Raw genomic sequence first — 23428 nt, 5'->3', positions numbered from 1 at the left:
AAAAATAAGTATACAACAAAATGTTATTGCAATCAGCCAAAGATGTCCTTTTTGATACATTTAAAAAAAAAAGATACTGCAATTCCATAATCTGTGTCCTAGTGTTTTACATAATATTAAACATTGTATTATTTATTTATTATTTATTTCTTTTTGAGAGCTTAATGGAAATTGAAAATGTGTTATGAATCAAGAAAAGTTATTTATGTAATATCAACATGTACTACCTAGGTTTTTTATTCATTATTTTTATCTCTTATAATACAAAAGGTTTTCAATCTGTCCCACAGTACACAGTAAGTAGACTGCTGAGGGTGAATAGATTTTAAACATTTTAATAAAGGGACAAACATAAGGAAGTCCAAAAAGAAGGAAATGTGTTGGTGATCTGTTCAATAAGGTAGAAGAATAGTGTGTGTTCAACTTACTTACAGTTGCTCTGTGCTTGCAACTCCATTAAGTCCACAAAGCCAAAAAACACAAAAAAGGAAGAAGAACTCCAGCAGGCCTATGCCACTTTAAATGGCTACACAGAATGCTTTAGGTTTAAAGGGGTTAAAGGTTACTACAGATTTAAATAGGAACACATGGTCATGGTCTTTATACACTTGATAAAGGGGTATGACCCAAAACATTGTGACAGCAGGTCAGTAAAAGTTTGTGGATTTGTGCAGGATGATGTGTATGTCTGTTCCAGGTTTGAGTAGTTTGCTCTCCGTTTCTGGTAATGCAGTCAGCTCACAGACCAGTTAACGAGCTCATCAGAATCTAATCTGCTGATCCAGGTTGCTATAAGAATTCCCAGCCTGCTTAGGGTTTGGCTCCACCCTGGAACCAGTTCTGATGTGAGATATCAGGCTGGGGAGTTTTCTAAAAGACTTTATTTTTTTTGGTAAGCAAACTTTTGGGGTTTAGGGTGAAATACAAACCTTTCTTTTGTGTATGGTAAAGACTGCTGTTGCTAATGTAGAGACCAGAGCAATGCAGGGTCTGATGTCAGGGAAGCCTGAATGTATAGTTAGTTGCCACGCTGGCAAGGGTTTATTTTGCTGTTTTGTTTTATTTTTAAGCCTTTTCGTTTTGTCCAGCACACACATACCTCCTTTACTTGATCTATTTCTTGAGCTGGGGAACAACTGATATTTGTATTCCTTCTGCCACATCCTTATATTTGTTCCTACCTGTGAGGGTGATTTGGGTCGTGCAGGGGCTGGTGATGAGACAGGTGCCAATGTGTGGTTGGGGCTTGCCAATGGACTTGCTTCTTGTGGGACCTCTTCAGGGGGAGATGGAGTCTTTGCAATTCGGAGAGGACCTGAGTCACTAAATAAAGTAATAACAAATTGGTAATTATCTTCAACAGTCCAGAATTCCTAAAAAGATTTATGGTTTTAATACTTATTGCCTCTAATATTTTAGCTTGCGGATATTAGCATTTAACTATAGTAACTAAGCAAACACAAAGATTTGCTTTTCTAGTATGGTTTATGTGAGATAACATTGGTTTCTTGTAGCCTTCTGCTTCGGCATAAAAAGTAATAGCAGTGATGCTGTCAAGATGGCGGTCTGAGTCCCAGTATCACCTCAATGTGACTTTGCATGAGTCACTTAATCTTTTTGTGTCCCCGTATTTATACTTTTAGCTGATGCTGAATTTCAATAAATAAAGTGCTATATGGATGTTTTTATTTCCAAGGTAACGTGTGGCAAAATGTGGGCAATGTTGTGTAGATGATGATCCAGCTAGGGTTGTGATGTGAGATTTAGAAGATAGGAGCCACATTTAATAATTACTCCAAGGCAAGGAGCCTGTGTTGCTGGAAACATTTATTCAGGATAATGAAAATCTGTGTATAGCTGTTTTTTTTTAACAGAAATATGGAGCACAGACGTGCTGTCTACACATGCGCCAACCAGGACCGCCATTAGAAATCGCAGGGCCCCATACGACAAAATTTCCTGGGCCCCCTGGGCTGCACCCACCGCAAGCCCCACCTACAGGTCCGCCCTCCCCACCCCACAGGTCCGCCCCTCACCACACAGTAAAAAAACAAAAAAATATTGGTGGCTAGGGTTCCCACATGTTAATAAAAAATAAAAAGATATTGGTGGTCAGGGCCCACCATAAAAAACATTTGGGGCCAGGGCCTCCCCATTAAAAAATATTGGCAGCCAAAGTTGTTTGCCAGGGGCCCCCCAACCACATTATGAGAAAATTGGTGGCCAGGGCCCCTTAAACTTCCATGCCTTCCTGAAGTCAGTCAGAAGTGTGGCGTGGCCGGGCCCCCCTTACCCTCGGGGGGCCCCCTACAACTCTCCTCCCTGTTCCCCCCCCCCGATGGCTACCCTGGCGCCAACCATGGGAGCAGGAGATAGCTGAGGCATAGTGAGTAGGGCAGCCAGCATGTGATGTAAATACAGGCCTGATCTTGTGCTTGCAGAAATGACCAGCACAGTATTCATGCTTCTTTCAGACAGATAGGGGCAGATTTATTAAAATGTGAGGTTAGCATTCACCACAAAAAAATAAATTCACTTTCTATACATTCCTATGGCATTTTTAGAAGCGTATTTATAAAATGGTGAACTCTTACTTCATCCATTGATAAATGTGATTCTAAAAACCCCATAGATTGAATAGAAGTGAGTGAATTTCTTTTGCTGTGAGCTCTAATCTCACATTTTGAAAAATCTGCACCATAATGTCTCTCTGCTGTATATCACAGAGATTAATTTCCTGCTATCTGACATCTGCTACTACAGGGAGCATGAATATTCAGCAGTGCAGACTATTTCTGTGTATATTTTGACCTGTAGAATGCTGAAATATACTTCAGTCTTTAGGTAACTTGTAGGGAAAAAAAGTGTCTCAAATGCTTACAGTATACAGGTATATAAAGTATTTTGAACTAATGTTCCCAATTCATGCCCATTCAGTCTGTTCTGATGGGTCATTTGCAAGTGCACCTTTTGATGCAGAAGAACCATAAACACACGATGCACAACCCTGCATTGTGGGTGAAAACATGGCAAATTGCATCTGAAATCACACTTTCCACACTGCACCTTCATTTGTAAGTAAGCCTTAATGCTGCGTTTACATCAACTGGTGGGGGGGGTTACTGACATCAATTTGCAGGGCAGCATGAAAGAAAGACTGAAGCTTTTCAAAGTACAATTTGTATTGTGCACCATTTGTTGACATTCGCCATCCTAAAAGGGCTCTGAGTACATAATTACAATTAATCGTCATTACTGTTACCAATATTCAGTTTGTTCCGCAGAGAATAATGTATCAAGAAGGTTATCTAAAGGCTAAAAAACTATACTATAACTACTCTTTGCATGATTGAGTTTTTATTCACAATCATGTTCTTCAAAAACAGAGGAAGCCAGTGCTTTTATCTAAAACACTTGATGACACCACTCACCATCGGTCTCTGATAATGAATGAAAGAAATGGAATATATTATGGTTAATAATGTTTACTGTTAACATGTTGGAAAACAAATGATAGATGATAGCATGAAAATGATACAGAAGCTATTCTAGAAAAAGTGCACACTGTTATATTAATGTATGGTAATGCACACAGCATACATTCAATGATAGAATATGTTGAGTTTGTGCCATATGTATTAAAAATTTCTGCTATAAACATGAAAAGTCTGTGAGAAATGGTTCTATCAATCAATATGAAAATAAAAAATACAAATCGTTAAATCAGCAAAAATGCATTTTAAAAAATAAACAATCCGCTCTAGACCGCATCAGTGAATAGTCCTTGATCCAGTTCTATTACTCAAAAGGCAATGATACACACCTTCCCACAGAAGTCACAAACCAGGGGCTCCACACAAAGTATTGCAGCTAGTCCTGATTGGTGCTTCTTGTATTGCTGATACTCTTTTTGGTGCTGATTTACTAAAAATGGTGCTAAATAGCATCAATGCAGTTACAGCAACTAAATACAACTGGTTTTCATCAGCTAATTAGAAAATTAAAGCAAAGGCTGGATTGATATCTGTTGGTTACTGCATTGGTACCATTTAGCACCTCTGTTAGTAAATCTGTTTCAATTTTTTTTTATTACATTCCCTCTGACAATATCTACAGTAGATATTTTATAGTCTATGTAGACCTTTGGCAAGTTACTTTTTACATAAAACTTCAGCAATTCATTTTATTCACATGCAAATGTTTCTGATGATGTTACTTACCTTGGGGCTCCTTGAATAGTAAATGCATTGTCAGCATGCTGCTCTCCTAACTTGGTCATCACTTCGTACAGCTTGTGACAGAGCTATCAGAAAATGCAGAATGAACTGATTAGTTCAGCGGAAGGGCTCATCATATCAGATCTGAATTTGTGAAGTTGCAAAAAGTGGTCTGAAATTGTTGCTAATAAGAGTCATTTATAAGTGCAAGGGCAGAAAGCAATTTTGGATGCAAATTGTCATATGTTTTACCCATAATTCACATATAATTGTGCCCACTCTCCGACATGTGGTCTGAGTTGTGGTCACCACTATTATGCCTAATGTACCAAAGCAGCATTTGCACCCACTTCTCTGAAAGCAAGTCCATTGTGCTTACTGACATGCCTGTTTGATTTCCTGTAGCTACCATCAACCTGGCCTTGGTGGAAGCTCCAGGGAACCAAAAGCATGTTGCGTCCCAAGAGTCAATAGGGGCAGGTACTCACCACTAATCAGAAGAGGTAGAATGAATGCTTTGCCAGCTATATGGAAGTGCAGAAGCAAATTTGGATGCAAATACCTCAATGAATTGCATCAATATGCGCTCTTCCTCGCATGCATTTTAGAACAACCACACTTGAAGAAGCATTTGTAACTGCTGCCTTAGTTAATGCATAAAAGCTTATTTTAAAACACTGTTATAATGTCCAAGCTTTATATGTGCACCAGAATGGTCGATCTTTAGAAGGTATTTAATCCTCATGCATTTAGGTACTGTGATATTAATGGCAAAGAAACCCTACTGTGTGATAATTTTGAGTCATAGAATTTATAGGCAAATATGCTTAAATCAAGTGTGCCTGAAATAGCAAATTTGCATTTTACACATAGATGGATTTCATTATGCATAGCTAGCAGTTCATGAGACATCTGAATCATAACTCCGATATAAATAATGCAGGGCTTGCATTATAAATGATTATACATATATATCCTTTGGGAAATCCAAAACATGCTCTGTAATGAAAATCTGATAGATCTCTTTACTGAAATGTCTGAGTTAAACGATTGGCTATAATTCAGAGCCAAAATGCCAGTATTAAAATAACCTAGCAAGAAATGTAAGCAGGAAGAGCAATATAATGCAAACCGTACTCTGGAGACAGTATTTAAGCACATTTCTATAAAATGCCCAAGAGAACTGGCACTGGAAATTCAATTTATAAATATGCCCTTGCATTTCTACAGTGACTTCCATGTGTGAGTATACAGGATTGCAATATAGAATTAATCCAATTGTTCTTCAGCTGGATCCAGCCCAGAAATGTGACACAAAGACAAATAAAGGTTAGAGAATAAATATGGTTGAAGGAGTATTTTCTCCCAGTCCATTGATGTAGAAAGTTTTGATTCTTTTTTTAAAACCATACTTTAAAGAATATAGAATCAATAAGAAACTATTTAGATTAGCAGAAAATTCTAACCAGGGCAGGAGTTTGTCTATTCACCAGTGGCCAATTAATTGGCTCCTAGTACCGTGGTATGTATGATGCAGGCTAGGGAACTTCGATTGTAAGCTCCACTAAACAGTGAATGCATTTAGCATTTTCTAATGTATTAATTAATGTGTGTACTATAGTGGAACCTATGCCATCTTCAGTTTTAGTACATAAGCTTGGTGACTTTTCTCATATTTTTCTGTTGCAAACAGCATTCCTTAGATAAATCAGAAATTAAATCTAAAAAAAATTAAAATGATTTCCAGCCTTCATACCTATATTTTCATCCATTTTATACATTTCTAGGTTCATCAAATGTAAAATACTTAGTTTCCTTCTCAGTTTTTCATTTCCTCTTCTTATGTGTTTAGAAACTAAAAGATATCTAGAACCCTGTACATTAGGTAATTTAAGGTTTCTTATTCTTTTTTCTTATGGAACTGAGATTAAGGGGGTTATTTATTAATGTCCAAATGCCAAAAATTTTAGTTTTTTCTACTATAAAATCCAAATTTCCCAATACGAAAATCTGCCATCTCAGACCTACTGAAGTTGTAAATTTCAATGGGAGAGGTCCCTATTCTATTTGGAAGTTTCTATGGTCAGTGCTGGAAAGCATGTTTTTTTTTCAGATTTTTGCCCGAAATAGTTGTATTTTCGGGCAAAATTCACAAAAAACTAAATTTTTTTCTTGTTTGTCCCCAATCCGATTAATTTGTGATTTTTAAATAATAAATAAGGTCCAAGAGGAGATTCTAGTTCTGACTTTTTTTCAGAAAAATTGGGACTCTGATAAACAAGGCCCTAAATCTTTGTATGAAATTTGTAAATCAACAGTTGGCTTAGAATAAATTACCCATTTTATTTTTACAGCTGTATTCTATTCTAGGAAGTCATATAATCGTATTAAAAGGGGGCCCACTCTAAGCATAGGCTGAGAATGCCTATAGCCAGATTTTATGTAACAAACAATTTTCTACTCACCACTGTGATTTCCTTGTGGAATTTTGCTTCCAAGCCAGATACATTCTGAAATGTGTTGACATAGAAACCAATTCGCCTGGGTTATTGACAAATTATAGTATGAGGAATCAGAAGAGGGAAAAGAAAGATGAGAGAGTTATTTAAATCAATCTTCAGAATGCTACATACATAAAGATGCAATGCTATCATTTCATCACTTTTTATTAGAGCCGCTTCTAGCTTTAAGCTAATTTTTCTCTAGTGACCTATTAAAACTGCAGGCAGCCCTGCTTTGTTTACGCCAGGCAAGGCCACTTGCTTAGTGACAATAAAAATGAATATATAATCTGGTTATCATTAGGGTTTACTGCTTATTTTACTAGAGCAATTTAGTAAGATACTGATTTTTTTTGTATTGCAGTTTTTTAAATGAAATACATGGGAAAAGTGATGCCATAAATAAAAGACCTCTAGTTAAATCCAGATACATTATTACTTCAATTTAAGTAAATATGCTACTAGATTGCTATAGAAGATAGACAATAGAAATGGAATAACAAACAGTTTTAATTACTTCTTTATTTGCTGTAGATTTGAAAGCATACACATTTTATGCAGAAATATTATTTGACTAAAGAAAATGTTGTCTTTCTTAAACCACATATCAGAGAGTCACATACCAGCAGCATATTTTAAATGCAGGTTTTCAAGTCAGGTCAAGTAGTTTGGTAGAAAAAAACGTGCAATTTTGTGGGAACTAGAGGAAACTGTACTATACCACAAATATTATTATTATTGCTTATCTGACCTAGAGTACCAAGACCTCTGTTAAGTCGCACAGAAATTTAGTAAAATTCGATTCCTGTGAAACTAGGCTTATACGCTTTTACAATAAAACTTTGTTAAAATGGTTGAGCAGTACAAAGAAATCAGGTTACATTTGATTTTTTTTTATGTTGAAATTAAACAAACATATATTTTGGGTAAAATAATAAATGCATTAGGTATATGTCATGAAAACCCAGACTTTCATATGAAATCTGAATCTTCTCGTGATTAGTGACTGTTCCTATTTCCAGTTATTCCAAGAGACAATGTAATCTGAGCTAATCAGAATTAAAAGTTTAATGAATTGCGTACAGGTGTATGTGTGTTCTTGACATCTGTTCCCTAATTAACAAATTCATAGGAGCTTTGAATTTCCCTAGCAAGGAGCAGATGTCTTTTTCACAAACATACTCCCATCTCTGAGCACTTCACACAGTGTTCATGCTGTAGTGACAGTATTGTATTAATCATTCTACGTGTATTTTTATTCTCAGCTCTGATTGCAGCAGAATGCCAGGGTCATTTGAATGTGTGGCAAAGGCAGGGGCGTAACTATAGATGAAGCAGACCCTGCGGCTGCAGGGGGGCCCAAGATCTATAGCAGCCCCTTGAGACCCTAATTCATACACAATTTAAATAAAAATTGGTAAAACAGGTCGAGCAATAGACATTTTGGGGGCCTGAAAAAATGTTATAGTTATGCCACAGGGGAAAGGGGTATAAAAAAAACTATATGGAGAGCACACATTATGTTTACCTTGCGTCATTTAAGAGAAGGCAGACAAAACTCAACAGGAATTGTATATACTGTAATATATATATAGTAAATAAAGTACCGTATATACTCGAGTATAAGCCGAGTTTTTCAGCCCCCAAAATATGCTGAAAAACTCTACCTCGGCTTATACTCGGGTCAAGCGCAAAAACGGTCGCCGGCGCCCAAGAATAGTCGCCGGCGTCCAAGAATAGTCTCCAAGAATATTCGCCGGCGTCCAAGAATGGTCGCCGGCATTCAAAAACTAGACGTCGGCACCTCCAATGGGAGCAGAAACCCTCAATTTTTTGATTGGAACTTACCAGAAGCTGCTGCATTTCTCACCCTCGGCTTATACTCGAGTCAATAAGCTTTCCTAGTTTTTGGAGGTAAAATTAGGTACCTTGGCTTATACTTGGGACGGCTTATACTCGAGTATATACGGTACAACCTTCAGCCATGTGTTTTTATACAGGTTATGGAACTCTGAGGTGACTTCTAATATCCTCATATTTTGCAACAGGGGGTACTTTATTATAATACATACGTTTCAGTGATTCATGTGCTCACTGATTATAACTGATTACATCATTAAGCACTGTTAGAATATAATTTACAGGGTATTCATGGCTCTTGTGTATTATAAAGGTTTATTTATCAGAGAAGACACATTAGCCACAATAATATTTGAAGAATTGTGTCCATTCAAGCTCAGTTTAACCAGAACTTGTGTCTACTTGCATTGTTTCATTAGAGCCATTAGTGTCATTGTCAGGCCCGGATTTGTGGAAAGGCCACCTAGGCCCGGGCCTAGGGCAGCAGGATTTTAGGGGGGTGGCATGCTGCCCAACCACAACTACATCGGTTCAAAAACACTGGGGATGCGCTGGAGATATAATAATCGTTTTTAATTTTCAATTCCCATTGCTCCAGTCAAGATGAAGAAAATTAGCAAGAATAAAGGGGAGGGGACAGGGGCGACGCACGGCAGTAGGCCTAGGGGTGCCCAATATGTAAATCCGGCCCTGGTCATTGTGATTGTTGTATGTGGCATGCAGCTTGCACCAGCGACCCCTGTCCATGGTACTTTTTTGCTGGCCTAGTGATCCATTTGTGCCTTGTACTTAGAGGCACTCTTATAGGTACCTACTGAATAATCACAAAACAGGTTACCAATGTAGTTGGGCCTTGCATAGTGTAAGTGATTAATTTCCTGTCACTGAAATTTGCACTTCAGGCGCAAAGATTTGAACTATATTCTAGTAGGGGTTGTTTACCTTTAAATTAACTTTTGTGATGTAGTGCGAGATATTCTGAGACAATTTGTAATTGGTTTTAGTTTTTTGTGATTTTTGAGTTATTTAGCTTTTTATTCAGCAGCTCTCGGTTTTCAATTTCAGCAATTTGATTTGTAGGGTCAAAATTATCCTAGCAACCATGCATTGATTTGAATAAGAGACTGGGCTATGAATAGGAGAGGTCCTGAATAGAAAGGTGAGTAATAAAAAGTAGCCTTGCAGAACATTTGATTTTAGATGGGGTCAGTAACCCCTATTTGTAAGCTAGAAACTGTTAGAAGAAGAAGGCAAACAAATAAAAAAAAGGACAATTGAAAAGTTAGAATTAGCCATTCTATAACATATTAAATGTTAACTTAAAGGTGAACCACCCCTTTAAAATGATATACAGTACTTTGTGTAAAAGATACATCTGTTTACTTAGATTATTTGCATTTAGAATTGTGCACTGCTAAAGTTATTAATTTCCCTATAATACATGATAGCTATGTTTTCATTTACATTTTAATAGTCACTGTATACGCTATCCATACCTTGGGTTAGCACGATATGTGATATCCACGGCTAGCATTCTTCCAAAAAAATTAACTTTTGGCTGCGCTCCTGAGTCACTTAGGGCACATCAACATCCAAAACCTATTTATGAGGCATCATAGCCTTTTTGGAAGCGGAGAAGCTTCTGTGCCTAGTTTCTTAAAAGAAAAGTAACACCAAAAAATTAAAGTGTTTTATAGTAATTAATGTAATGTACTGTTTCCCTGCACTTGAATAACTGACATGTTTGCTTTAGAAACACTTCTATAGTTTTATATAAAACTACAAATTGCTGTGTAGCCATGGGAGGCAGCAATTCAAAGCTCAGGTTACATATCAGATACAAGATGCACTCTGTAGAATGTCATTGTATTCTATTACAGAGTTTATCTGTTATCTGCTATGTAACCTGTGCTGTTTCTCCTTTTTCAACTTGAATTGCTGCACCCATGGCTACACACTAGCCTATTTAAATAAACTATAGTTGTCTGTCTAAAGCAAACACATACATTTTACCAGTGCATAGCAACAGTACATTATATTTGAATTACTTTTAAACACTTTTAGTTTTTGGTGTAACTGTTCCTTCAAACACATTTGGTGTTTGTTGTAACTTGCTTTAAGATACTTCATGCAATTTAAGTTGCTGAATGTGGTGTATTCATGAAACATAAAGATTGGAGACAGTTTATTGCAATTCATTTATCAGATTATTTTAGATATTTAAGGGGGAACCTTTAGCAAAGGTTTCTTTATCAGGACGTATTGTTCTATAACAATCATTAGTAAATCTGTCAGTATGATATTTAAAAATGGTTTGCCTGGGTTTCATTTGAATAAGACAGCCAATATAAACATGAACTATTTCTACATATACAAAAATAGTTAAGTGAATGGTAAGCCATTGTATTAAAATAACCCCCTCAGAAAAAATATGACTATTCTAAGATATTGTATAAGATCATCTTTGAAACTACAACTTAAAACATCTCCTTGAGGGTGTGGTTCACCTTTAATTTATCGTTTAATATGATATATGTACAATTCTAAGCAACTTTTCATTTGGACTTTATTATTTCTTATTTATAGTTTTTGAAACATACTACCTTCTTCTTCTAAATCTTTCCAGATTTCAAATGGGGGTCACTAACCCCATCTAAACAAAAATGCTCTGTAAGGCTACATATTTATTGTTATTGGTCGTCTTTTCTACAGGTCATCTCCTATTCATATTCCAGTCTCTTACTCAAATCAATGCATGGTTGCTATGGTAATTGGAATTAGACAAAAAATGGCATTAGTCAAAAAAAACCCTAAAAAAAATCCGACCCGAAAATGCAGAGCAGCACAGTGGAGCACCAGGGTGCCATCTTCCTCCTCTTCATATTCTTTTGGGACTCATTACTGTCGCGAAGCCTACGGGAGCATGCACAGTTGGGCCAAGCAGGGGTGCTTCGCCAATGAGGCGAGTTGAGGCTGTCGCCTCAGGCGGCAGCACCCCACTAGGTACCAGGGGCGGCAAAAATGCTGCTCCTGGTACTTTAAGAGTGAATTTCCAGGGGAGGGGAGGGGGGGCAGCAGCAACTGCTGCTGCCTCAGGCGGCGGAAGGGCCAGGATCGCCCCTGGGGCCAAGTAAAGAATCCGCTTCAACTGCGCATGGGCAAATCTGCATTGAGTTCCGAAAGAAAGTGGAGGAAGATAGTGCCCTGGAGCTCCGCTGCATTGCTCTGTATTTTAGGTCAGATTATTTTTTAAAGTTGTTGTTTTACTAATGCACAGTGCAGGGAGGGAGAGCGGGGGCAATGCCAGACAGTTAAAAGGGGCTTTTTTGGTATAGGGGTTTAGTTCTCCTTTAATAAAGTGAGGCTCCAAGGGGTTAAAGAAAAACATTACTAAATGCCCATATTATGTAACATTTGTTAACAACATAATTTTAACAAATTATTTTGCGGTTCTGTTCCATATCAACAGTTTGCAATTTCACGATAGTACATTACCTTGACCATAAGGATGGCAGTTCTTCCTGTAAATCAATGTTAAAGTCTTCAAATACTTTCTGAGCCTTTTGAAATTCTTCTTCAGCCTGCAGCAAAGATAAATATTTTTTTTTTTTGCACTACATTTTCCTGCAACTAGGTGCCATACGAGATTATGCAGGACCTAAGCATATCGTTTAAACCACAATATCTCTAAATTCAGCGTTTGCCTTTGTAATGATATCTCTCTTGTGCACCAGCATTACCTACCGTACCCCCTTTCTTTGCATTTGTATCACAACTGGGAATGAATATAGAAGTATGTGACTTGTTATCCAGAATGCTTGGGACCTGGGGTTTTTTGGATAAAGGATCTTTCTGTAATTTGGATCTTCATAATTTAAGTCTACTAGAAAATCATGTAAACATTAATAGGCTGGTTTTGCCTCCAATAAGGATTAATTATATATTCGTTTGGATCATGTACAAGGCACTGTTTTATTATTTTTTTTTAATTTGGATTATTTGGATAAAATGGAGTCTATGGGACACAGCCTTTCCGTAATTCAGAGCTTTCTAGATAATAGGTTTCTGGATAATGGATCCCATACCTGTAGTTTAATTCTAAATACTATTCATTGCTCTGTTATAGTTTATGTGGGTATGATTCACTCAAAAATTCTGCTTTAATATCAATGTGAATTTCTCATATCAAAACACAGACTTTTTACATGCTTTAATTGCAGAAAAGCAGGCCTTGGGCAATTAGTTTGCTCATCTATCTGTAACATGCAAACTACAACAGCACCATACTACTTAAAGGGATACTGTCATAGGAAAACATGTTTTTTTCCAAAACGCATCAGTTAATAGTGCTGCTCCAGCAGAATTCTGCCTTGAAATCCATTTCTCAAAAGAGCAAACAGATTTTTTTATATTCAATTTTGAAATCTGACATGGCGCTAGACATATTGCCAGTTTCCCTGCTGCCACAGTCATGTGACTTGTGCCTGCACTTTAGGATGGAACTACAGGCTGTTATTTCTCCTACTTAATATAACTGAATCAGTCTCAGTCCGACTTGGATTTTACCATTGATTGTTGTTCTTAGATCTACCAGGCAGCTGTTAACTTGTGTTAGGGAGCTGCTATCTGGTTACCTTCTCATTGTTCTGTTGTTAGGCTGCTGGGGGGGTGATATCACTCCAACTTGCAGTACAGCAGTAAAGAGTGACTGAAGTTTATCAGAGCAAAAGTCACATAACTGGGGCAGCTGGGAAACTGACAATATGTCTAGCCCCATATCCGATTTTAAAATTGACAATAACAAAATTTGTTTGCTCTTTTGAAAAATAGATTTCAGTGCAGAATTCTGTTGGAGCAGCACTATTAACTGATGCGTTTTGAAAAAAACATGTTTTCCCATGACAGTATCCCTTTAATATTACATTGCCAAGTTGGGAGGATACTGAGAAGACTAAATTGCCTTATAGATGATGAGCTATTTTATCTTGGTATTTGGTCTGAAATGACATGTGCGGAACATGGACAGCACACAATCTAAATTTTTCCAGGCATAGGCTTTTTTGTTATAATAATAATAATGGTCTTAAGAACCCTCTATTTTCATAAGTAAACTTGTAAAATCATAACAAACAAGGGAAAGTTGTGCTCACCACTATTTTTTAAAACCATTAGGCGGGGGTGCAATGAGGCTGTGACCACAAAATACATATAGACAAATACAAGAGTCCTCTGCACTCAACCCATTATCAATATATTTAAGACAGAGACATTTTGTGCATACTGCTACTGAAAAATGCCTTACCCTTTAAACAAAACAGGGATTGTTTGTCCATATATTGCAATATATTTAAGCTGGCCAACTACGTCAAAGTCATCCCATATCTGGCCAGTCCTATGCTCAATTTTATCTGATTCATTAAGAATTCTATTGCTTCATTATACATTTTACAAAGGGACTAAGTTTTACCTGCAACTTACTAGCTGCTTTCAAAGTAAAACTCCCATACTTGGCTGCCCTTTTGTAAAATCGCCAGAACTCTGATCTTTAACAGGACAATGGAGCAATTGCGTGGTATAGAGCAATCGTATATCATTATGTTATGGGGACAAGATTGCCTTAATGCTCAAATGGACAAGATTTGTGCTATTAAACAAAGGAACAAAGGGCAAAAGCCTTACGTCAATAATACCAATTACTGTTCATAACTACTCTAATCAGACACTATATTTTACCCATCCCCTCTTAGAAGGCTCATTCCTATGTATCTGCTTGTTTAAACTTTTAGAGCAAAAATATAAGAACAGATGGGCATTTAATCAGTTGAAGAATTAAGGCATTTTCTAGAAATGCATTTGCTTTACTGATACAGAAACCTGGAGTGTAATAGATCTGGTAAGACCCTTGCTTTAAAGTAATTTTATCATATGCTTCCAGCCTGGCACTGAGAAAGCTTAACATAACTCTTGTATCATAACCCCCACACAGGCTTTTGCAAACATATTTGGAGAAGCTAAGAACTTAAGCTTCAGTTGTGTCCTCTAGATAATATGTTTGAGTGCTGCCTAGCTTCCATGCCGAAAGTAAATGGGTCAATAGGCTGAAAGTCATTAAAGGCCTCCTTCTGAACATCCCTGACATAAAAAATGTTTTAGTCTGTTTGGGATAATTTCAGGGATATTAATTGCCTTGGAATTAAATAAAAAGAAAAATATGGGTAAGACTTTGCATTTCGAATTCTGGAGGATTATTTATTTATGATTATAAATAAAATGAGAACTATTATGTACAATTAAAGTAAAGATATAAGTGGCTGCTAGGTGCAAAATTACAAGCAATACCACATGTTCTTCTCCACAATTTGCCTTGCATCCCTGGTTTCCACATTGTGCCCTGAGGTGCAACTCTCACCCCAAGAAAAGATCCAAGAGTCAATGTTACAAAAACATATATACACACAAATAAATAAGGAAATACAGGCATCTCCTGGGACCTTTGTAAGTAGTTGTAAGTGCCCAAAAAATCAGAAAAGTTGCAATCATATCATGATTCCTTTTCCATATAACAGGCCAACATAATGCAAATGGACCAGTGATAAATGACAACTCTGTTTAATTAAATATTGTGCAAAATGTATTAGTAATACTAATACACTGTAGTAGCTTCCACATCTGCACATTTCATAATTTTTAAATCCTTCCAGAATACTATTGTACAACATGTAAACCGTCTTGCACCCTATAAAAATGAATTCTTGCAGTATCTACACATTTTCCAGTTACCTTAGAGATTCTTCCTTCATCTTTTCTCTTAGCATTTTGTAGGGCTTCTAAGTGATGCCTTGCACTGTCATAATCAACCAGCTTTCTGCTCCTCTTAGCGATGCGATTCTGATAAAAAGAATAGATGGTAACTGTTTAGATCCCAATAATTCAAGCAATAATTGTATTGTATTTTTTTATTGTATGCATATTTTATTATATGTCGGTCTTGCAGTCCTAGACCGCAATTCTTCTGCTCACTGTTGGGAAATGAGTGAAATGAAATTGATTGTGTGTATTCATAATTCATGTAAGGGGAATACATTCTCTCATAGGACCTAGGATGGACTGAAATATTTTGTACATGATTGCTCACTAATAAAACACTTTTGCATTTTGATTTTCCATGTGGAATGCTTATATTTCCCCACATTGCTACTATGCTTTAAAATATGTAAATGCACATACCTCTACAATATGAGGTTAATACTGTCACATAAAATTTGTCTTAAAGGACATGTAAACCCTCCCCAAAGTATGTTATGCCTGTGTAAACATGCATTCTGCATTGCATTAACTTTACAGCATACATATCCTGTTTGCAGATGTCAATGTTACTGAAGATGTGTCAAAGGGAAAATTGGGTGAAAGCTGCTATTTCTTTTAGGAAAATGTGATGGCAATGGCAAATGGAGGGGGTATATGCAGTACAAATGATGTAGCTTGGATGGGGAAGATATGCCCAACTTGTCATTCAATTTCCATGGACTCTAATCAGCTGAGTAAGGATATAAAAATGAAGCTAACGGATGCCTACAAAGAAGGCGAAGGCTTTAAAATGATTGCAAAAATTTTCCAGTTCACAATTTCCACTGTCCATAATGTCATCAAGAAATAGCAGCCAAAGGGAACTAGAGTTAAGACGATATCTAAAAGACCATGAGAACTACTTCTATGTTGGCCAGAATGGCAAACCAACTGCAGAAAGGTTGGGATGACTCAGGAGTGGTGTTTCATGGTGCAGCATTACTTGCACAAACATGATCTGCATGGAAGGGTCATTAGAAGAAAGACTTATCTCAGACATGCAACCTCATAACAAACATGAATGTTTAAATTATGCATATAGACAAGCCTTTTGGAAACAAATGTTTTGGATTGCTGTAAACATTTAACTCTTTGGCAATACTTTCCAAAGGTTTGTTTGAAGAAAAAAACATTACTAAATGTCAGGGAACCGGGAGTTCCCTCTGGGGAGTAGTCCGGATTTAGGAGGAAGCCCCTCAGGAGGGATCAGGATCGTGGTATCCAGGGATTAAGCAGAAGGGGTAATCGAGTTCAGGCAACAGGTCACAAGGCAGGCAGAATATAATCAAAGTCCAAAGTCCAGGCAGGGGGTCAACAACAAGAGATCAAACAGGAATATCCTCAGGGATAACAGGAATAGGCAACAGGGAACCCAGGAATCAATACAGGAACGAGATCCTATTTTCGGGCGCCATCTTGGCGCCTCAGGCGTCCTTTTAAAGGGGATTTTTGGCGCCCTTGCATCGGCGTCAGCACGTCTGCGACCGACGCGCTGCGCCTGCGTCCGTCGCGCCGTTGTGACGTCTTCGCGCCTGCGCACTTGCGCGCAGGCGTCTCTGCGCCGGCGCCGCTACCCACGTGGCGGCCATGGGCGCCGCCATTTTGGGAGCGGCGTCGGAAGGAATAGCTGCGCCGCCCGGAGCTCCTGGTCCTGCTCCGGGCGGCGATCGTGACAGTACCCCCCCTCACGGGGGGCCTCAGGACCACCGGGACAAGGCTTCTGGGGAAACTTGGCGTGAAAATCCCTCACCAGACGAGGAGCGTGAACGTCACGGTGTCCTTCCCAGGAGCATTCTTCAGGGCCAAAGCCCCTCCACAGAATGAGGTACTGAAGGGACCCTCTGGAGATCCTGGAGTCTAAGATTTTCTCCACCTCGTACTCGAGTTGACCCTCCACAGAGATGGCAGGAGGAGGAGATTGACCGCCAGAGAACCGGTTGGTGATGGTGGGTTTCACCAGAGACACGTGGAACACGTTGGGGATTCTCATCTCTGGTGGAAGCTGGAGTCTGACAGCCACAGGGTTGATTATCTCCAAGATGGGAAATGGACCCACGAATTTTGGACCCAACTTGGGAGATGGTATCTTCAACCGGATATTCCTGGAAGAAAGCCAGACACTATCACTCACCTTGTAGGGAGGAGAGGATCTTCGACGACGATCCGCAAAAGTCTTATGAACAAGAGCGCTCTTCTCTAGGTTCAACTTGGTAGCAGCCCAAATAGCAGACATATGGGCTGCGGAATCGTCAGCAGCCGGGACGTCAGATAGTACAAAGTCTTGGGGAAAAGCTTGAGGATGCTGCCCATACACCGACATGAATGGAGATCTTCCTGTAGAGGAATGACAAGCATTATTATGAGCGAATTCCGCCCATGGGAGGAGATCAGACCAGTCATCCTGGCAGAGGGATACGTGGTTCCTCAGGAACTGTTCCAGGGCTTGGTTGACACGTTCAGCTGCCCCATTCGTCTGCGGATGGTATGCAGACGAAAACTGAAGAACAATTCCCAAGTCTTTGCATAGAGAACGCCAGAATTTGGCAGTAAACTGGGTGCCTCTATCGGAGACGATCTCCACCGGGAAACCATGCAGGCGGAAGATGTACTGGATAAATAGCTGGGACAACTCCACCGCAGAGGGCAACTTCTTCAGGGGGATGAAGTGGGCCATTTTGGAGAATCGATCAATGACAACCCAGATCACAGTGTTCCCACAGGAGGGAGGAAGTTCGACAATGAAGTCCATGGACAGGTGGGTCCAGGGACGGGAAGGAACCGGCAAAGGCTGTAGTAACCCCCTGGGGCGGGAATGGCTTGACTTAGATGTGGCACAAACATTACAAGCAGCAACAAAGTCCTTCACATCTTTGCGGATATCAGGCCACCAGACCAGGCGTCGTAAGAGTTCAAGAGTCTTAGCTGGACCAGGGTGTCCGGCTTGCCTGGAGCAACGGGTCTGTTGCAGGATAGGCAGACGCAGCTCAGGAGGAACAAATGCCATTCCAATGGGAGTATCTGAAGGAGCAGAAGACTGACCAGCCAGGATTTGGTCGGCAAACTGTGGATACAGGGAGGCAATAATCTTGACTGGAGGGATGATTGGCTCTTGTCTCTCAGGAGAGCGGTCCACCGGAGTGAAGCTACGAGACAAGGCATCGGCCTTCTGATTCTTGGAACCTGGGCGATAAGTCAAGATAAAATTAAATCGAGAGAAGAAGAGGGCCCACCTTGCTTGTCTGGGGTTTAGCCTCTTGAGGGACTGGATGAACTCGAGATTCTTATGATCGGTGAAAATCTGAACAGGAATCAGAGAACCCTCCAGGAGGTGACGCCACTCTTCAAGGGCAAGTTTAACAGCCAAGAGTTCTCGGTTCCCGACATCGTAATTCTGCTCTGCGGATGAGAACTTCTTGGAGAAATAAGCACAGGGATGCAACTTCCCATCAGCGGGGTGTCTCTGAGACAGGATGGCTCCGGCTCCGACTTCAGAAGCATCTACTTCGATGCAGAAGGGTAGTTCGGGATTGGGGTGTCGGAGGACAGAAGCGGACGTGAAGGCCTCTTTCAAGGACTGAAAATCTTCAATGGCAGATGGAGGCCACAAGCTGGGTTTACCCCCTTTCCGGATGAGGGCCAGGATAGGTGCAATGCGGGAAGAGAACCCCCGGATGAACTGCCGATAGTAGTTAGCAAATCCGATAAATCTCTGGATTGCCTTGGTACTCAGCGGGATAGGCCACTCCTGGATGGCAGACACTTTCACGGGGTCCATCTCAAATCCCTCAGGAGAGATAATGTATCCTAGGAAGGGGAACTTGGACACCTCGAAGACGCATTTCTCCAACTTGGCGAAGAGAGAGTTCTTCCTCAGACGAGAGAGTACCTCCTTCACCTGGGAGCGATGGCTTTCTAGGTCTTTAGAAAAGATCAGGATGTCGTCCAGGTACACGACTACGAACCTTCCTAGGAGATCCCGGAACACATCGTTAACAAACTCCTGGAAGACGCAGGGGCATTGCAAAGGCCGAAGGGCATAACGAGATATTCATAGTGCCCGTCACGAGTGTTGAAAGCCGTCTTCCATTCATCACCCTCACGGATGCGAATGAGGTTGTACGCCCCCCGGAGATCCAACTTAGAGAATATCTTCGCCCCCTTCAGCTGGTCGAAGAGCTCTACGATCAAGGGCAGAGGGTACCTGTTTTTTACAGTGATTTTATTCAGGCCCCGGTAATCTATACATGGCCGAAGACCTCCGTCCTTCTTCTCCACGAAGAAGAACCCAGCCCCTGCAGGAGAGGTAGAAGGACGGATAAACCCCCGCTGGAGATTTTCTTGGATGTATTCCTTCATTGCGGTAGTCTCAGCAGGAGAGAGAGGGTAAGTGCGGCCTCTGGGGGGCATGGCTCCTGGCAGGAGTTCAACAGGACAGTCGTAGGAGCGATGTGGAGGAAGGAATTCCGCAGACTTCTTACAGAACACATCGGAGAATTCCTTATAACAGGAGGGAAGAGACTTTAACTCGGTTGAGGAGATAGTTACCTTCTTGAGGGTTTTAGCAGGAAGGCAATGCTGTAAGCAGAATGGGCTCCAACGAGAAACCTGCCCTGTGGACCAGTCTATGGTGGGATTGTGCAGGCGTAGCCAGGGGAGACCCAAAACAACTGGAACAGCAGGACAAGGGATAATAAGAAACGAAAGTCTCTCTATATGCAGGGTCCCAACCTGCACAAGTAGTTCGCCAGTGGTCATCGTGATTACAGACTCCAGAGGTTTATCATCTATAGCGACGATCCTCATGGGAGAAGGCAAAGGAAATAAAGGAATTCCCATGTACTTAGCAAAGAGAGCGTCCATGAAATTACCCCCAGCTCCGGAATCGATGAAGGCATTCCCGAAGATGGTCTTTTCAGTCAGACGAATCTGGAAGGGAAGGAGAAACCTGTGTGAGTTTCCTTGAGACTTCCCCTGAGACCAATCTCGAGACTTTTGAGTAGTGCCCCCTACATGAGTTACCATAGACATACCTCGGGGTACAAAACTCTTAGCCTTTACAGGACAGGCATTGGCGAAGTGGGAATGTCCGCCACAATACAGACACAGGCCTGACATCCGTCTGCGGAGTCTCTCTTGTTCAGTGAGGCGAGTTCGTCCTACTTGCATGGGTTCCTCCTGGAGAGAAATGGATGCTTGGGCAGGTGGGGTGACAGGAGCCTGCAGGAGAGGCTTCTGGAAGCGGGGTGCCAACATGGGTTGAAACTTCCTGACACGATCTCTCAGGGTTTGATGCTCTCTCAGAAGAGTGTCCACCTTGACAGCCAAAGCGATGAGGTCTTCAACTTGCGTGGGTAATTCACGGGAGACCAGGTCATCTTTGATGCGAAGGGAGAGACCATTATAAAATGCAGTATGGTATGCGTCGTTGTTCCAACGAGTCTCAGCAGCAAGTGTACGGAATTCAATAGCATACTCCGCTACACTGCGACTCCCTTGGCGGATTTGGAACAGACGGGAAGCAGCGGATGTCACCCGGCCGGGAGCATCGAAGACGATCCGGAATTCTTTGAGAAATGCTTCTGCGTCATCCATCAGTGGGGACTGCTTCTCCCAGTGTGGAGATGCCCACTCGAGAGCTTTCCCTGCCAGACGAGTAATCACGAACCCCACCTTGGCACGTTCAGAGTCAAATTCAGTGGGGTGTAGGGCAAATCGAATCTGGCACTGATTCACGAATCCTCGACAGGCTTGAGGATCGCCATCGTAGAGAGGTGGAGCAGGAATATGTGGACCAGAAGTGGAGGGCTGGGTAGCCATGGCAGCAGCCGCTTGCGGAGGAGGTGCCGGCAGGGGGGTCGCTGGTGTCAACAAGGAGAGCTTTTCCAGAATCGCCTCCAGCGTGTGTCCCACGTAACTCTGCCGGGCTTCATACGCCTCCATGCGGGAATGCAGGCCCCGAAAGGCCCTGCCGAAATCTGGCTGAGCTTCCTCAGTGGAATCCATGGCCCGAAAATAATGTCAGGGAACCGGGAGTTCCCTCTGGGGAGTAGTCCGGATTTAGGAGGAAGCCCCTCAGGAGGGATCAGGATCGTGGTATCCAGGGATTAAGCAGAAGGGGTAATCAAGTTCAGGCAACAGGTCACAAGGCAGGCAGAATATAATCAAAGTCCAAAGTCCAGGCAGGGGGTCAACAACAAGAGATCAAACAGGAATATCCTCAGGGATAACAGGAATAGGCAACAGGGAACCCAGGAATCAATACAGGAACGAGATCCTATTTTCGGGCGCCATCTTAGCGCCTCAGGCGTCCTTTTAAAGGGGATTTTTGGCGCCCTTGCGTCGGCGTCAGCACGTCTGCGACCGACGTGCTGCGCCTGCGTCCGTCGCGCCGTTGTGACGTCTTCGCGCCTGCGCACTTGCGCGCAGGCGTCTCTGCGCCGGCGCCGCTACCCACGTGGCGGCCATGGGCACCGCCATTTTGGGAGCGGCGTCGGAAGGAATAGCTGCGCCGCCCGGAGCTCCTGGTCCTGCTCCGGGCGGCGATCGTGACACTAAACATGGAGTGGATCCATTATTAGGGATGTAGCGAACTGCCGATTTGGTGTTCGCGAACGCCGTTCGCAAACACCGGCAAAAAATGCGAACGTTCGCGAACAGTTCACGAACTTCGAACACCCGCTAAAATCGTTCGAATCGAACGATCGAAGGATTTTAATCGTTCGATCGAACGATTTTCATTCGAATCGAACGATCGAAGCATTCGATCGAATGCTTTTCATTCGATCGAATGCTTACAATCGTTCGAACGAATGGAAATCGTTCGATTTTTAGCGGTCGAAGGAATTCGAATGGTCGAACGATTTGTATTCGAATCGAACGCGAACTCAAAATGCGAACGTCGCGCGACGTTCGCGAACATTCGGCGGACGCGAACGGTCGAAGTTCGCCGGCGAACAGTTCGCTACATCCCTATCCATTATACTTTGGGGTTGTGTGGCAGCCAGTGGCACAGGAAACATTGTACATATAGAGGGAATAATATATACCACTAGATATTAGCAAATTCTGAATGCAAAAGTGAAAGTCAGCCAAGAAGCTGAAAAGGGGATGGCTCCTATAACAAAAAACTGTGCTTACACATACACCAAAAGCCACCATAAGCTACTTGAAGAAAAGCAAGCTGAAGGTTGTAGAATGGCCCTTACAGTCCCCTGACTTAATCATCATTGAAAATCTGTGGGTCAAAGTTAAACATGCAAGATTACCAAGAAGATCTCATAATTAAAAGTGATATTAGTCTAAAGGTGGGCAAAAATCACCACAACAAGAATTAAAAGACCCTTTGCTGGACACAAGGCATTTAAAAGCTGTTTTCTGTGCTAATGGATAGTGATGGGTGAATGTATTCGCCAGGCGCGAATTTGCGGCGAATTTGCGCGATTCGCCACCAGCGAATAAATTCGCAAAACGTCTGCGAAAATTCGCCCGAAAAAATTCACTCACGTCCAAAAAAAATTAGCTGCGCGGAAAAGGCGCAAATTCGCCCATCACTACTAATGGGCTGTTACTAACTACTTTACTTGTCCAAACGTTTGCACTTACCATACTTAATGTTTTCTTTATTCCTATGTTTTAAAGATGTCAAATAAATTCTAACTGTACATTAACATTTACAAATATGTTTTAATACACTGATTCTTGCATAGTAGCTTACTACTTACTAAATTAATTAAATATGGTCAGTGGCACCTAAGCTTTGGCTTTTGACTGCATATACTGTACATGCATGTGGCTACACATTTTCTAGAATTACAATATTCATGGCCATTTGTAATAGTGTAGATCCTCATCTATCTATTTATATATCTTCAAACTAGTTGCAATAATGTGGTTAAATAATATCCATTCATATATGCTAAAAATTAGATGTCTTGACTAATGGAAAACCTACTGAACCATTTTGCTTCTCTCCTTTCAGTCACAATATAAAGTATATTCTGTAGG

At 40.9% G+C, this 23428-nt stretch overlaps 1 protein-coding gene across 14 annotated transcripts in view; it reads right to left on the bottom strand.

Annotated features, from left to right (window-relative positions):
* amph.L (amphiphysin L homeolog) overlaps window positions 1–23428 on the bottom strand; it is a 110558-nt gene that overhangs the window by 27094 nt on the left and 60036 nt on the right. For all 14 annotated transcript variants that reach the window (NM_001091610.1, XM_041565404.1, XM_041565406.1 and 11 more), the window contains 5 exon segments: window positions 1182–1323; window positions 4221–4303; window positions 6683–6758; window positions 12074–12159; window positions 15359–15466. In NM_001091610.1, coding sequence (NP_001085079.1) covers window positions 1182–1323; window positions 4221–4303; window positions 6683–6758; window positions 12074–12159; window positions 15359–15466 — 495 coding nt within the window.

This window comes from Xenopus laevis, chromosome 6L (assembly GCF_017654675.1).
Source record: "Xenopus laevis strain J_2021 chromosome 6L, Xenopus_laevis_v10.1, whole genome shotgun sequence".
Lineage (NCBI taxonomy): Eukaryota > Metazoa > Chordata > Amphibia > Anura > Pipidae > Xenopus > Xenopus laevis.
The sequence above is the reverse complement of the archived record's forward strand: the minus strand, read 5'-3'. Positions and strand labels throughout refer to the sequence as shown.